The sequence below is a fragment of the Grosmannia clavigera genome, assembly GCF_000143105.1.
Source record: "Grosmannia clavigera kw1407 unplaced genomic scaffold GCSC_89, whole genome shotgun sequence".
NCBI classification, from domain to species: domain Eukaryota; kingdom Fungi; phylum Ascomycota; class Sordariomycetes; order Ophiostomatales; family Ophiostomataceae; genus Leptographium; species Leptographium clavigerum.
Window position 1 is genome coordinate 522,989 of NW_014040569.1, and position 15,843 is coordinate 538,831.

Here is a 15,843-nt window from a genome sequence, read left to right on the forward strand (position 1 = left end):
GAAGGCCGTCTAGACGAAAAAACACCGTTCCTCCACCGTCCCACCCTCCACACGCAAAACACACACGCGCGCGCGCACGCAGACAAAGACCACGACCTGGACCCCAGCACGTTTTCCCCATGTGTTGCCCAAGCCTGACAAAGAAAAGACAAGACAAAAACACGCCCGTATCAAGGCGCCTTGTTGAAAGCCCGGACCGCTCATTCTCGCCAGCAGTCCGGGCCGTTCGTGGCGCACCGATCAAAACCTCTCCGAATAGGAATATGACAATAATGACAAGGACCCGGCTGAGGGCCGAAAAAAAGGAAATAGTAGATACGCGCCCTCCTCGTGCTATGCCAAAGTGGAAGAGAGAGAGAAGAGGACAGTTGGGCTGGCGAAGCTAGAAAAGGGCCGCGAAAATGGAGATATAGACCGAAGCGGACGAGGATGACGAAGAGCGCAAAATGGTAGAACCCAGAGCACAGAGCACCAAACATAGACAGCCGGCGCCGTCTTTAGCTAGGCGGCTCCGACTTCTCCTCCGGCGGCTGCAGGCCGGCGTTCTGGGCCACGCGCTTCCATGTCTCCAGCTCGCGATACAGTCGCTCCACCTCGGCCTTGAGCTTATCATTGGAGGCCGACAGCTCTGCGATCGCTTGCTCCGTCAGCAGCTTCTCCAGCGTCCATTTCTCAATGTTCTGCGTCTCGTTCTCCTTAAGCTGCGTGATGAAGACCACCGCCCGCTGCAAGATTGACCCCTTGTTCTTCTCGCAGCCTGGCACAATCTTGGCCAGCTCGTTGATGCCCTCGTTGATCGTCTCCCGACGTCGGCGTTCCACTATATTGTCAGTCGGCGTATACTTTTAACACACACACACAGGCACACACACACACACACCTTCCTTGTGGTTGTCCTTGCGCATCTTGTGCCACTCGTCCGTCCCGACGGCTGGCTTCACCTGAATGCCCGAGATTGGTCGTTTAGGCCCCATGCCATTGCTGCCCGCTGTGCTCGCTTCTAGGGCCGATAGCCCGTCCGACTGCACGCCCGTCACGTCTGTGCCATAGGCTGACGGATCGTGGTGATCGTGATGGTCGTGATGGTGCTGCTGCTGCTGGGGATCGCCGCCTACGTCGATCTGCTGGCTGGCAAACGTCTCCTCCGTCGACTGCGGTACGTGCAGCGTCGGGTACATCGAGCCCAGAGCCGCTGCTGCCGTTGACGAGGCCAGCGCCGCGCTCGTCGCGTCCGTGTGCTCTACACCGCCGGTGCCCTGGATCACGCTGAACTCGGCTGCCGTCAGTCCGTCCGCTGAGCCTGTTCCGGTCGCCTCCATAAAGGCAGTGGCTGCAGGCTCGATGCCCTGCGTCAGACCTGTCGTGCTGGACGTTGACGCTCCCCGCTTCGACCGACGTGTGTCTGGCGAGGCCGACTCGCCGCCGCGCTTCCTTTTCTGTGGCGGGCTGCCGGTGAGGAGATCGGGCTGCTGCTCAGCAGTTTCAGCCATAGCAGACTGCTCATTTTCGCGTGTCAGATTTGCACCGCATTCTCATCTACTTTTCTTCATTTGCCCCTAGTCGACGCGCTAGGTCTGAGCGCGACTTGCGCGATAGCGATAGTGTGACGCGATGGAGAGATACAAGACGGGGGGATGATGAAAGAGGAAGGACGTGCTTCTCGCGACGATGTCCGTCGTTGTTGTCTTTCGCGACAGCCACACGGGCGACAGACATCGTCCTCGTGCGACGCTCGCGCCGTTCTGCGGCAAGACGGGGAAATGAGGCAGTGATCATATTGATGATGAAAGGTGGGTCAAATCGATAACGACCGATGCACAGAGACGATGCGCGAGATGGGCTGGTTTTGTGCTTTTTGTTCGCGACAGCGTGAATGAAGGCAGGCGACGACTATGGACGCGACCAAAAGAAAGCAGAGGCATCGTTCGTGGTGAAAAAAAAGGCCGAAAAGCTGCACGTACCTTTTGAGCGTATCTTTGCTGGTGATGAACGGCCGTTGCTGCGATTTGGCTGCAGAAATTCAATGTCAGGTGATGCTTCACGAGATTTTGTTGAGTGGGAGAGGAAGGGGAGCGAGAGGAAGCGAAAAATAGAGCACGTGGATGGCACGGGGTCTCGCGCATTAATAAGGGAAAATACAAAGGCGGGGCTGGGCGGGCCTATTTTGGTGGCGCCAGTTATTATTATTACTCCGTTGGCCGACGTGAGGCATTCGTGCTCGCAACCTTGCTTTTGTGTCGGGAATGGCGGAAGGGAGGGGCAGGAACATGACCAGGACATCCATTCATAAGACACCAGTGCAGCCACGGAAAATGCTGCGCTTTCCTCTCCTTTTCCACGGACGGCCAGACGTGTTCCAGAAGATCACGTTAGACTTGCCTCCTGCGGCCAAGCGCTGTATTACAGCGGAAAGCGAGCGCGAACAGGGAACACAAAACACGTGAGCTAGCCTGTGGTCGGCGCGAGCTCGCTTTCGTAAGCCCATTCCCCAGCCACCATTTCGCACAGGAGCCAATCAGGACGCGCACGGTCGGGGCGTCTCAATACAGTGGTGTGATTGGTTGTCACGCCCATACACTTTCACACTGTAAAAGACGTAATCCTGCTCACGTGACATGGCCGCGCCGCAAAAGCAACTGGGAGAGGTGGCATTTGAAACCCGGAAGCATCGGAGCTGGAGGACGTTTTGGAGGCTAGGGCGACACAAAAAGACGCGTCTGTGGACTCAAGAACCCGGGCCCGACAGCGCTCTGCCTGTCTCTGGGAACCCTGCATGCGGTGGCTCCTCGTTCGTGAGGACACTCTGGCTGCTAATTGCTGACGTGATGCAACTGCTCATTGACGGCCACCTGTTTTGGGGCCAAACGCACCCAATACTCGTATCTTACATGCAGGAGCCAAGCCGAGGATGTCGGATTAGCTAATGAAGGATGGGGGCCGCCCAGTCTCATATTTAAAGACACTACAAAGGTACTCGCCGCAGGCGTCCACTCGCTTGGATTTGTTCTCTTTCCCCTCGTTTCCGCCATTCTTCAGTTCTCCCGCCTGAGAAGAGCAATTGCGTTTGCGTTTCTTGCTTATTCCCAACAGCCCCTACTCGCGGATCTGTACTTGCCAACGACCATTGCCATGGACGCTCCCGAAATAGCTGGGTTTTGGGGTGCCAAGACTTCTTATTTAAAGTTGGTTTTACCCGCTGCTTATTATACATGCACAACCGGTTAACAACCCCTAGCTTCTGTGAAGAGGTATCTCTCTACGCGTGCCTGCATCCGCCCTAACCGAGTAGTTGGATCTAACAGGTGAAGGATTATGTGATCACACAGTATATCGCCGAGTTCATCAACACCCTCAGCAGCCTTGTGTTTGGTATGATGGCTTGGCAGCTCTAAAAGGCCCATCTCGGTCATGGGGCCTCGGCTAACAAGCTCTTTTAGCTGCGTACGGTATGTGGGGGTTATGGCAGATCCGTCACAAGGCAAATGCCGCCTCTCGTTCTATTCCGTACTTTGGGTTGATTGGTGTCGGCATCTGCTCTACTGGATACCACATGACCTTGAAATACCACACCCAAATGTGTATGTCGCCGTCGAGAGATTCTTTCTGTGTGTGATCGGCATAATCTAACTGGATATGTCTAGCGGATGAGTTCTCTATGCACCTATTGACGACGCCTCTCCTGTATAGGGTCATGACCTACAAGACTGACGCGGCATACACTCGTCGGGTTGGAATCATTCTCTCTGCACTGTTTGCAATTGTCATCACCACCCACATGGTCATGGACGAGTTTCTACTTCACGCTACGAGCTTTGGCTTGGCCGTCTATCTTCTCGCCGCCGGGTCCCTAAAGATTATTTCAAAAGGCACGGACGAAAGCGTCAAGGGAATTCGCCGAAAGCTGGTCATGTTTGGCCTGTGTGAGTCCCCCTGCGCCTGCATGTGTCGGACAATAACATTGCTAATGCGACAAGTGAATTTCGTCATCGGGTATCTAGCCTGGCTGATCGACTCGTTTGCCTGCTTGACCTTGACCCGGATGCGAGAGTCGGTCGGCCTGCCTTGGGCTTTCCTGTTTGAGTTTCATGGATGGTAGGCAGACTCCTCCTGGCATCATACACAACCCGGCTGAGTTTCTAACAACTTTCATTAGGTGGCATGTTCTGACTGCTATTGGAGGCTACACGGCTGTCGCCACTCTTGATGCGGTCACTTCGGATGAGGCTATCACCAGCTCTACAACATCTTTTGCCTGGCCTGTTCCGATGGCTGTGAGTTTCTTTGAGGGAGGCGAGAAGGCTGCTAAGAAGGGTTGACTCTTCGTATCGAGACGGGTGTCGCTTTACAAGCGAGAAAAAGCCTGGAATACAAGGGCCAATATCCAAACATAGAATTGGAATAAGTGTAAGGGAAATATGGCGTTTGCTATTAATGGAAAACGAGCACCCCGGTAAGGTGGCAGAAGGCACAAGACCCATAAGATATAGAATGCAATATTTTTGGCAGAATAGCTCTAATAACAGCTTGAGTCGCTTAGGCTGTTTTATTGTGTGTGCATGCAATCGAACCAGCTATTATAAAGTTAGCGAAAGGGCCGCAAGTTTTATTCGTGGCTTTATTAAATACCGCCACGATCTTTGACAACACATTAGCATAGCAGCAGCTTACTTCTGCTACCATGAGGAAGAACGGCTTAAATATCGACGTTATTAAAGCAAGAGACCTTATTAGAAGAGGTCAAGACATACAAGGACCTAAAGCTACGCATTCCATGAAGATATCTCGACGACAGCTCTAGCTTGAGTTTCCGCAGTCGTGTGGTACCTCTAAGCCAAGAGTTCGCGAACATGACGATCACATAACGTCTTTTCAAACGCAGCGGAAGACGCATTCGCCTGTGTGGAATCTCCCGGCATCTACCTCGTCTCGAATGTGCCGGTATTGGCCTCTAGCCGGCCGAGTCGCACAGGGTGGCAATAGAGGACCTCGGCACATTCTTGGGCTTACTTGTCGTCTTTCAGAGCAGCTATGTGAAGGTGGACCGTGAAAATATAGCGCAAGTTGGAGTTATACAGTCCATGCTACCCTGGCAGCACGGGTCTAGCGGATTCGGGCAATCAAGACGTTACAATTGTGCTCTAGGCTGGGTTCGAGACCAGATTTAGTATGCAATATTTCGTATTGACCTAAAATTGCGTGGATAAAAGGGACACCAGGTCGTAGAGACAGAAAGGGCATAAGTTAATTATAGTGCGGAATATCTGTATATAAACAATGACGCTGATATATAGCAATTTCAACTCTATGCTATGATGCACATTCGTTCAATCCCCACGTGCCCTAAAAAGCAGGAACTGTCCAACCCTTATAGAATTGTTCTAACGATACGTAGAGCAGAATGGTATAGTAATCATTTTTGCTCAGACACCAAGGACGTCCAGCATATTGTTGTCCGGCAGCCATCATTGTGGCACCACGTGGTGTGCCGTAGTTGCTCGTCTTGCTGAAAGTTCCACGATGCCGGATCTAGGTTTGAAAGCCAGAACTTGTCACATGGCGAAATATTTGTGATAGCCCGGCTGTGCCGCAGATACACGCGACGGTCCCGATCCCAGACCCATGAATAGTGTGCGTCGCATTGTCCGCAGTTGTATTGGTGGAAGCATTGATACCGAGTATGATGGCGAGAAGTAGAGAAGTCATCGAGCGAAAACCGGCCAACAAACGAGCTATTTTCGAGCGATCGGCATCGACAGCACATGCCCAAGTTCTGGTTCCCTCTGCATTGGTGATACTGTGCTATGGACTGGCAGGGAGAGACGTTTGGGTCGTCAAAGCACGCACACCGGCCGGGCTCAAAGACGATAAGAAGATCGACCAGGCAGACGTGTGGACAAAGGGTGTGGTCGAAGAGGCTCCTCCGCGAGGTGAGAAAATCGCGCAATTGCTGCCGGGTGACCGGGATGGCCGGATCAAGATCGAATGCCGCAGCAACCCAGGTCAGCCTGGCCGTTTGTTGCAAAGAGCGGTTCATGTAGATGATTAGCCGAACTGGGCCGTCTATCGGATACCGAGCGGGTTTGAATCTAGCCCCGTGAGATCCATGCCTGCAAAGCAGGCGATTGGCTGGCACATACTGGGACAAAGTTTTTGGTGGTTTGTTCTTGATCAGGGCCTCTATTTTTGCCCTCGCATCTGACTTGCGCATGAAAAAGGCATCCCATCTCAGTGCCAAGTGGGCGCACAATCGGACACTGCCTTCCCGGCCGATACAGATGCGGGTTTTGCTGTCAGTGACGCGCTGGGCCGCCGAGAACAACAGCTTGAAGTGTCTGGTATCGCAGCCGGAGCAATACAGCCGCTGGTAAGCTCTGTGCAGTATTCCGATAAAGTAGTCGCTCGACCAAAAGTCGCGGCATTCGCGGCAGTAGGAGAGGGCATTGTAACGCCTTGCCATGAAAGGGCCCATATAGCGGCCAAGGTAATCATCACAGTGGTGAAACGGGTAGTAGACCGGCCAGGACAACTGTCTGAAAATCCGGGTCTCGATGGTGATTGTCCACTTCCGGCACTTTCGACTCTTGTGCCTGCCGGTCCAGTTGGAAACGATCCGGAGAAATAGAACGCATAGCTGTCGGAGCAGGTATCGTGTCTTGGCGTCTGTTCGAGCACAGATGATGTCCAGAATTTCATCTGGCAGCCGATGGAACTTGCAGTTCTTTGTGTTCTGTCTTCGCGCCCGAAGCCATTCGGGAATCTTGTCGGAGTCACGAGCTGTAAAAACAAATAGCGGGCCGGATATTCCATAATACGGTCCACCTGCCCACCACATGAAAGGTAGCAGTTCGTAAGATGGCCATGACGAGCGTCCAGCTCGCTGGAGTATCGGAATGGGTTGCAGTTGTGCAGACTCCCCGTCGCTGTTGTTTGACAGCGTTGCTATTTGGCCTGGTATAGAGGCGGCCACCATTTGCATGCCTGTGTACATCGTATACAGTACAGCATGGAGTTACAGGCTCACCATGAAGACCGTGTGGTGTTTCTGATAGTAATAGTACTGCAACCCATTCAAGTTCAAGTAGCTGATGCAAGATGGGGGCACCTGGTCTTATCTTGAAGACATCGCAAAGCACTCGCCACAGGCTTCTACTCGGTTGACAACTGAGTAAGTTATATAATCATGCTTACTATAGGTTACAGTGGTAATGACAATTAAATGTACGTTGAAGGCGATGACAACGCACTTTTATCACTGTTTCTGCTCGACAGAATAACAACCCGTAACAACTTGGAGATTCAGGTCGTCTGTCTCTCCTTCTTTGGCCATCCCATAATCTCTTTTGATAGAAGTGCAGTAGTCGGCTTGGACCGACACCACAATGTGGGTTGGCCTACAGTTAAATTATTCAGACCACTGCACGAGTGGCAATAACAGGGACCCCGTGACTTTGATTATAATATGTTTTTTTTGTTCTGTTGTTCCTTTGTTCTTTTGTCCCATATTTTTTCCCTTCCTTTTTATGCTCTTTAAAGTCTCATCGCAAAGTTGTAGCTTTTATCATTATCGCCCACTTCTTTATGGTTTGCCACATTATCCTGCCTAACACCCCCATCTAGACTTCACCTTATAGCAGCTTATGGTGCAGCCCGGGCGGAAGAAGACTGCACGGAAAGTGCCATGGCGGCTTCCTATTGTGCTGCTGTCTCTCGTCAGTGGCGGTCCATGTTGGAGCCGGTTGTTTCTCAGAGTCTGGTGCTAAGTGACTGGGGCAAGACTCTGCCCATCCGGGGCACGCTCTCCGGCCGAAGGAACATTCTGCATATACTCGTCTGTATACAGATGGCCTGAGAGAAGCTTCATGGCAGCCTATACTGCGTGAGTAGCATCGTAAACAATACCATTTTTGTGTTCAAAGAGTTCTCTTCTCTCTTATCTCTCTTGTAATTCTTCTCTTCATCTTCAAAGCAACTCGTCAGTTAGGTCCCGCATATTTGGCCCATTATTTGCCGTCAAACAGCCCTCGAGCCATTGCTGACGCATCAGTCGTTAGTGTAGGATAGCGGCCCATGGCTCTGAAAAAGGGGTAGTATACTCCGTACTCCGTTCGTTCCCACTCGCTGCCCCTGACAAAGTCACTGGGGAATACGAGCTCATGGAGTAGTGTCGCACTAGTAGGAAGAAGCTAGACTGACGGGTGATTAGCCAAAAGACACTAAAAGAGATTTTGGATGGAAACGGAACAGTCCAGACTCCATACTCATAAGCCTAGAGTCCCAATTTCACGAACATGCTTAATGGCTTCGACCTCTGCCGAATTCCCTTGTCTCCGATTGGCAGTCCCGTCTCTCCAGCACTGCCCTGTCGGCAGCACTGCCCCGTCCCGCTTTCTCACGATACGAGCAGCTGTTGCTGGCCAAAACCAGCATAGCCTTCGTCGTCTGATTTCCACGTACAAAAGCCAGCTCGGGCGCTTGCCGCCTTCCTCTTCCAGTTGATCCCTGTATCGTCTCCCCATCCAGCCGCCAGCCGTTTTTTCCCAATGTTCATCTTCTTCTTGTCTCTCGTGCTCTTGGCGGCCGCTGCGTCGGCCCAGAGAACCCAAGTCACTGTCGCCAACGGCACCATCGAGGGCCTCACGTGTGTCCGCTCAGATGTGGTCTCGTTTCTATCTATTCCCTACGCTGCCTCCCCGCAACGCTTCTCTGTCCCCAAACCGTACGACGCAAAGTACAATGGCAGCGGTCTTCTCATAGCAAAGACAGGCGCCCCCAGCTGTCCCCAGTTCAGCGGCGCAGGAGGACAGGAGGACTGGTAAGCAAATCTGCTACGGGCTTCTAGACGGCCTTGCTGACCGGCGCACTGCCGCATGCAGTCTCTTCCTGGACGTATACGCTCCCGCCAACGCCACGGACTCGTCCAAGCTGCCGGTAAAGGTCTGGATCTACGGCGGAAGCAACGAGGGCGGAAGCATTTCCCAGCCGACGTACACGGGCTGTCTGGCTGCCGTGGACTCGCTCATGGTCAGCATCAACTACCGTGTCGGGCCTCTTGGCTTCCTGGCCCTCCCGGAGGCGAACCTCACCGGCAACTACGGCACGCTCGACCAGCTGACCGCCCTCCGATGGGTGCAAGACAACATTGCCGCCTTTGGTGGCGACCCAGCTCGCGTGATGGTGTTTGGCCAGTCAGCCGGCGCGCTGGACACCTTTGTGCTCAGCACGCTGCCCCAGGCCACAACCCTGATGTCTGCTGCCGCCATGGAGTCGGGTGGTGGCCGCAACATTCCCAACATCAGCGAGGTCGTCGACTGGAACCGAAAGTTCGCCGCCGCTGTCGGCTGCACGCCGTCCGATGTGGCCTGTCTGCGCGGTCTTCCTCTGGCAACACTCCATTCAGCCGGCGTGACTGTCGAGCTCGCTGTTGATGGTGCCTCGGCTCCGCCCACCGCCAACACCCTGCTGCAGAACGCCGGCAAGGGAGCCACCTGGGGCCCCGTGGTCGACGGCACGATCGTGCCCCGACAGCCGGCCGAAGCGGGCGTGCAGGTGCCCAGCATTCTCGGCAGCAACACCCAGGACGGCTCCCTCTTTGTCGTCGACCAGTACGGCCCCCATGCCCTGCAGCTCGGCTCCGACAGCTACGAACAGTTCCTGACGAGCAACTTCGGCGCCCTGGCTGACTCTATCGAAAAGACCTTTCCGCTGGCTTCCTTTGAAAGCTCCATCCCGGCAGACCTGCAGGCCCTCAATGCCACCACTGCCTACTTCGCCATGGTCAGCATCATGTCCCACGTCCGGTACACCTGTCCGGCCCGTCGTGCCCTCATCTCGGCGGCTTCGCGTGGCATCAAGGCGTACGGTTACCTCTTCGATCACACACCATCGTGTGCCTGGTTTCCCGGCATGTCCGACACGGAAATTCTCGGCCCTACCCACACGGCCGAAATCCCCTTTGTCTTGGGTCTGACGAGAAACTTGCCACCGCCTTCCGGCCACTGCAATCTCACGACGGCCGAGGACGACATCGCATCCTTCATGCTCGGTGCCTGGACAAGGATGGCTGCTACCCGCCAGCCCACGACCGACAAGGATAGCAGCAGGTGGCCTGCTTGGAACGAGGGCATCGGTACAGGGCTGCTGGTCGGCGCTGGCCAGGTCTCTACCGGATACATCAACTACAGCAGCTGTGATTTCTGGGATCAGGTCGAGGCCTCCATTGTCAGGCTCGATGCCAGCGGCAACCTGACGGCAACTGCCTCTGCCTCTGCTGCCAGCAGCTCTCCGACGACGAAGAAGAAGAGTGCCGGATGCCATGCTGCCGCTGCTTGGCCCGCTCATTACTCCGTTATTACTGCCATATTTTCCATCATCACTGCCGGCTTTTTCTTGTGATTACAAGCTATTCTAGACTTTTGGAGAGAAAAGCTGGACTTTTTCTCCTCGTTAATTATACCCAATTCGTTTCCCTTGTACACCTTTCTACTTTGAGCAGATTCACTTCTTATGTAGGGTTGACCCCTCTTTATTACTATTTCCCAACATTCTTCAATCCAGTATCTTGTAAGCTCCCTATGGGCCCAGAGGAGGCCTGCTTGCTGCCATGTTGCACTGCCGGAAGAGACGGACCTCGTTCTCTGCAAACGCGCCAGTGATAGAATGCAGAAGCCCGTGGTTGTTGAACAGCACCAAGTCGCCCTCCTGCCAGTCTACTGTCTGCACAAACTGGGGGCTGATGGCTGGTCGCTGAAGACGGTAGATGGTCTCTCTGACCTGTTCCAGCTCATCCATCACAGTTCCATCCTGCAGATGAATCTTGCGGACTGGTGTTGGGTACACCATCATAGCAAGTTTTCCAGTCTCTGGATTCTTCCAGACCATGGGATACCGCCTGATCTTCGACCACTCGATGGCTGGGAGCTCGTCATCGGGAAGCTCTAGACCTTCTGACAGCAGTCCGAGTCCGTTGGATCTGGATTTAGCCCTGCTCATCCAAATGTATGGATGCGCCCCGTATTCGATTGTGCTGGTTCGGACAAACTCCTTGTCTGCTTCGGACAACAAGTCGTACATCCTGTAGCCGCTGACAAATGCCGTTGTGCCCAGTGGAAGCTCCATCTCTTCTCCACTGCCGTCATCATAGCGACAGATCTGGCGCCTTCCCTTGGGAACGCTAGCTGCGAACAGCGAAGTGACCAGAGGAGGGTCAAGATCATACATGGCCGAGTCGATATGCCAGCGGTAAAAGTGTGTGTACTGGAGATCGTCCTCGGCCGGGATCGGATGCCTGTGAAAGTTCTTGTGATGCGGATGCGTGAGCTTGAGATCCTCCAGCCCTTCAAATGACTTGACAGAGCCGTGTCCGATCACCTGGACCTTGGGCTCAGACGGGATGGTCGTCAAGTCTTTGTGCAGGACACTCCGCTTGTCGATGCTCTTTCCATGGCTGTAAACGTTGGCGTCTGGGTCAAATCGAGAGGTCAATTCGCACTGAACACGCGAAGACAGTGAGTGCTGGTTCTTGATCAAGACTACATTGTGTTGGTACAGAGCGGAGCGAATAATGGCAAATGTGTCATCTGCAAGGACATTAGTACCATAGAAACAACCAAAGAGGGAATAGAAACCCATACCAGTGAGATTTCCAACGTCGATTCCGGATAGCTCGACTCCAAAGTCGACGGCCGATCCAGGGAAAGGCTTGGGAAGAGGTGTCATTTCAATTCCAACGGACCCCATTTTTATTTCGGTTGCGAGTTTGTCTTGCCAGATTCGTCTGCGGCACTCTAAACCGCAGCTTCTGTTATTGCTCTTATACAACAGAGGATCTGCATATGTGCGGATGAGAAATACGCGGCCACCCGCCGTTTTAATGGGTGGCGGGCGAGATTTTGGACTTATCCGCCCCTGTTTTGTACGCATGTACGCAAGGCAACTATCACAGCGGGCGAGACTGCAAAACTAGTCCACCGGAGAAGCCGGATTTCTTGGACTGGAAGGGTATATATGGACGTCAATGTTTGCTGGAATTTCAAGTTTGTTGAATTCAAAAGTTTACCACTCCAGACAAGTCTTGCCCTCATCTCGCCAACATCACCTACCAATCCTAAACGTGCACAATGCCGGGACGTGAGACATCCTCCGCAGGGCTGTGGTTCGAGAAGCTCCCAGCCGATGTTCGTCAGTCTTCTGCTATTGGAGCAGAAGTCCATTTGTCTTCAACCGTGCCCATCATTGACGTCGAGTCTCTTACTGAGGAGGACAAGGATGTGCTTCGGCAAGCCTTGTTTGAGAATCAAGTCATTGTGATTCGCAACCAGACCGGCATTGATCCCAAGACGCTCCCTCAGCTGACAAAGGTCTTTGACCCCTCTGCATCCGACATTCACTCGGCCGGCGAGAAGGCGGTCAGTGACCCGAGAAACATTCTGTCGGCGTACAAGGCGGGAAGAATCCCGAGAGCACCACAGGTGGGAATCATCGGAAGTGGCAAGTTTCAGAACTACGAGGGCCTCGACGATCTGGAGGTGATTCATCTGGTAAGAGCCAAGCGACAAAGCAACGCGCTTTTTGAAAGTATCTGTTCTGCTAACAAGTGCAAGGATCATACCACTTTCCATGAAGAACCGTTGTCCAAGCAGGAGCTGGATGATGGCTATACCCGTCCATACCGATGGCACATGGACACGCCTTTCTACGAGCGCCTGCCGGGTGAAGTGACCATTCTTCATGCTGTCAAGGTTCCAGAGCTGCCGGACCAGAAGCTCAAGTTTCCCGATGGGAAGGAAAAGGAAATCGCTGCCGGTGCTACAGCCTGTATGTTGACAGACGCTTCCTGTTTTCCTTTCGTGCCACACCGCTGACCGAACGTCTTAGTTTTTTCCGGAGCGAGAGCCTTTGAGCTGCTCACGCCTGAAGAGAAGGAGTTTGCCCTGAACACTACAGTGACATACGCCCCACAGGCTTACGAGTTCATCCGGCACTGCAAGTCTTCTGAGGATGGCCTGACGATTCCTACTATGGGGAAGGAGACCTCGATCGAAGCCTTGTCTGATTGGTCTTGGGACAAGGTGGCTGAGCACCCGGTAAGTTTCGAGCAACCCTGAAACGGCGACGATTCAAATAACTGTGTCTGACACTTGCACGCAGATGGTGTGGCGCAACCCGCTGAACCCTGATCGGCCGTTCCTGCAGGTGCACGGATGCTGTGTCTACAAGCTCACGACGAGAGATCCGGCCACGGGCGCAGAGTCGGTGATTGACGACGTCGAGGAGGTCCGCAACGTTGTGTACGGGTTCCAGAAGCGCATCTGGGCAGCGGAGAATATCTATGCCCATCGGTGGGAAGCCGGTGATCTGGTCGTGTTTCACAATAGGGGCGTCATGCACAGCATCACCGGGCAGCTGGCCCAGTACAAGGAAGACGAGGCCAAGAAGCGGCTCATGTGGCAGTGCACGATGACGAGCGGCACTGCCCCCAAGGCTTTCCGCAAGTATCCCGGAGTGAACGAGACGGGCTTTGCAAGGGGAAACTAACTGGTTATTTTGTTTTCTGAGAAATAGCGGTATTGACAGGATAGCGTAACGGTACAATACGTGATATACTCTACCCATTACTTTATAACCGAGCGTAAATGCACTTTTTACAACCTTTATGCCCATGAATATGCAATGTTAGGACCACATCTTCGGTTGGCAACGGGAATATAGTAAACCTGACCACAGCCACAACGATCGTAGAACGACATGCAAAGGCAAACCAGCTATCTAGCTATGGCTGCTCCTTGCTCTCTCCTTTCTCTCCTTTTCCCGCTCCTGCTTAGCCTTGGCCAGCGCTGCCATAGCCGCCCAGTTATTCTTGTTCTTAGCCATGTCTTTGGCTGAGCGGCCATTTTCGTCCAGTAGCTTCAAAGAGGCTCCGGCATCAACCAGGACATCGATGACGCCAGGCCTGTCCTTGGCCGCGGCAATGTGCAGAGCCGTCTTTCCGGTGGCGGTGCGGGCGTTCACCACCGTCGACCTCCCGGCAACGAGGAGCTTGGCGATTCTGACGAAGCCCCGAGCTGCGGCCACATGCAGAGCCGTCTTTTCAGAGTTGTCGCAGATGTCGATAATGGTCGCCCGCCTCGTGATGAGCGCCCGAACCGCGTCCACATGATTATTTTCCACCGCCACGTGCAGGGCCGTCTTGCTGTCCTCAAAGCGTCCGATGCGGATCGATGCCCGATGCTCCAGCAAGGCACGCTCGACCTCCACGTGGCCCCTTTCCGCTGCCATATACAGCGCCGTTCGGCCGGTGCTGTCTTGCGCGTTGAGGCCTGGAAAGCCGGCATGTAGCAGCGTGAGCGCAGCACGCTCGTTGCCCGTCTTGGCTGCCATGTGTAGCAGTGTTGTGTCCGCCTTCTTGTGCGTCTGGATCGGTGATCCGGCCTTTAGCAGTGCCTTGGTAATGGCCACCTGGCCGCTTTCCACCGCCAACTCCAGGGCCGTCTGGCCTGCGCTGTCACGGGCGTCCTTGAGGCTGGGCACTGCTACCAGAAGTGCCTTGACTGCATATGGCTTCTGCTCCTTGACGGCCGTGTGCAGCACCGTCCGGCCGGTGACGGCCCCTTCACCGCGATTGTCTATAATGGATGCCTTGGCCTCTAGCAGGATCGCCAAAATTTTCGCAATCTTGACTTGCTTAGCCGTCCGGAGAAGACGCCGGGCGATCCAGCCGCCACTGTCAAGGCTGTTAGACAGTCCCAGCGCAAGATGTAGCGCCGTAGGGAGCCGTCTTTGTTGCACGCATTGATGGTGTTGGTGCAGCCGGCATCGGCCAGCTGCTTGGTAACAAATTCGATTGTCGAAAGCGACTTGGCTTGCAATGCCGCGTGCAGCAGCGTATTCTGATGGCCATCCACCTGCTCTAATAGGACGGTCATCTCTGTCGGCCGGTAATCGGCCACGTGGGCGAGGATCGCGGTAAGAATGTCGATGCGCCCCTTGGCTGCGGCCAGGTGTAGTGAATTCTGCAAATCGTTGGTCATCTTGCCCGGGTCTGCCTGATTGCGGAGAAGCAGTCGGACCAGGGGCAGGTCACCGGCCCTGCACGCGTAATGGAGAGATGTGTTACCGTTGGGAAAGGTCAAGTCGATGTATTTTCCTGACATCAGCAGATCACGGGTGAAGTCCAGGGCTGATGAAGGTATATTTGCGGCTTTGACGCGTTCGTACACACGGCTTTCTTTTTTCGACTCCAACAGAATACATCTGGTTGCGTTAGCGATGGAGGCAGAGCACCAGAGGCGGGTGTAAGGTATACTCACAAGTTGAGAATCACGGCAAAACCAGTCAGCTCGGTACTTCGCGTCGTCAGCGTTTCGAGCAATATCCTGCATGCAGGCGAGTTGATGAGCGCCATCATCGCCTTCACATGTCTTTTCAGCCGCTTGACAAACTCATCAGCTTGTTCGAGAGCTTTCCGAAGGCTGCGGCACATGGTGCGCATGGTGGCGATTTCACCAGGGCCGAGTAGATTCGATCTGTCTGCGTTTCCGACCATAACGTTGTACGATTTCAGCAGCCGTGTCAATATTTTGACACGGCGCTTCAATTCCGTGGCTTCTCTGCCTAGAGTCTTGTACTGGTCGTATACCTCGCTGGCAAACACCAGCAAAGAATGCAAGTCGCCCAGCATCCTTGTTCACTCGATACAGGACCGCTGTATAAATGCCACTAGATTCGACCGTTGTGTTGCCGCAAAGGAAAATGCTCCAAAAGAACAGGCACGGTTGGAGCTGGTGGGGTTCGAGGACATACATAACGGATGACACCCTCGGAGCTGTCTCCCCCGCGCAAGGCTGA

General features: G+C 54.0%; 6 protein-coding genes across 6 annotated transcripts; 3 read left to right on the plus strand and 3 right to left on the minus strand.

Annotated features, from left to right (window-relative positions):
- Positions 1-497: 497 nt before the first annotated feature.
- On the minus strand, positions 498-1,776 carry CMQ_5603 (centromere-binding protein; the record flags this gene model as incomplete). The annotated part of the gene is made up of 3 exons (XM_014313190.1): positions 498-842; positions 942-1,496; positions 1,624-1,776. 3 exons carry the CDS (start codon positions 1,774-1,776, stop codon positions 498-500), a joined length of 1,053 nt encoding a protein of 350 aa, XP_014168665.1.
- An 839-nt stretch (positions 1,777-2,615) lies between these two features.
- On the plus strand, positions 2,616-4,316 carry CMQ_5704 (alkaline ceramidase family protein; the record flags this gene model as incomplete). The annotated part of the gene is made up of 6 exons (XM_014313291.1): positions 2,616-2,879; positions 3,303-3,369; positions 3,438-3,578; positions 3,642-3,920; positions 3,975-4,092; positions 4,154-4,316. The coding sequence occupies 6 exons, from the start codon at positions 2,616-2,618 to the stop codon at positions 4,314-4,316; spliced, it is 1,032 nt and encodes a 343-aa protein (XP_014168766.1).
- Positions 4,317-8,540: 4,224 nt separating this feature from the next.
- Positions 8,541-10,392, plus strand: CMQ_5799 (carboxylesterase type b; the record flags this gene model as incomplete). Its single annotated transcript, XM_014313386.1, has 2 exons — positions 8,541-8,812; positions 8,874-10,392. 2 exons carry the CDS (start codon positions 8,541-8,543, stop codon positions 10,390-10,392), a joined length of 1,791 nt encoding a protein of 596 aa, XP_014168861.1.
- Positions 10,393-10,569: 177 nt separating this feature from the next.
- On the minus strand, positions 10,570-11,736 carry CMQ_5618 (alpha-ketoglutarate dependent xanthine dioxygenase; the record flags this gene model as incomplete). The annotated part of the gene is made up of 2 exons (XM_014313205.1): positions 10,570-11,576; positions 11,631-11,736. The coding sequence occupies 2 exons, from the start codon at positions 11,734-11,736 to the stop codon at positions 10,570-10,572; spliced, it is 1,113 nt and encodes a 370-aa protein (XP_014168680.1).
- A 380-nt stretch (positions 11,737-12,116) lies between these two features.
- On the plus strand, positions 12,117-13,533 carry CMQ_5556 (alpha-ketoglutarate dependent xanthine dioxygenase; the record flags this gene model as incomplete). Its single annotated transcript, XM_014313143.1, has 4 exons — positions 12,117-12,536; positions 12,600-12,813; positions 12,874-13,082; positions 13,147-13,533. 4 exons carry the CDS (start codon positions 12,117-12,119, stop codon positions 13,531-13,533), a joined length of 1,230 nt encoding a protein of 409 aa, XP_014168618.1.
- Positions 13,534-13,764: 231 nt separating this feature from the next.
- On the minus strand, positions 13,765-15,676 carry CMQ_5535 (ankyrin unc44; the record flags this gene model as incomplete). The annotated part of the gene is made up of 3 exons (XM_014313122.1): positions 13,765-14,719; positions 14,785-15,249; positions 15,306-15,676. 3 exons carry the CDS (start codon positions 15,674-15,676, stop codon positions 13,765-13,767), a joined length of 1,791 nt encoding a protein of 596 aa, XP_014168597.1.
- Positions 15,677-15,843: the final 167 nt, after the last annotated feature.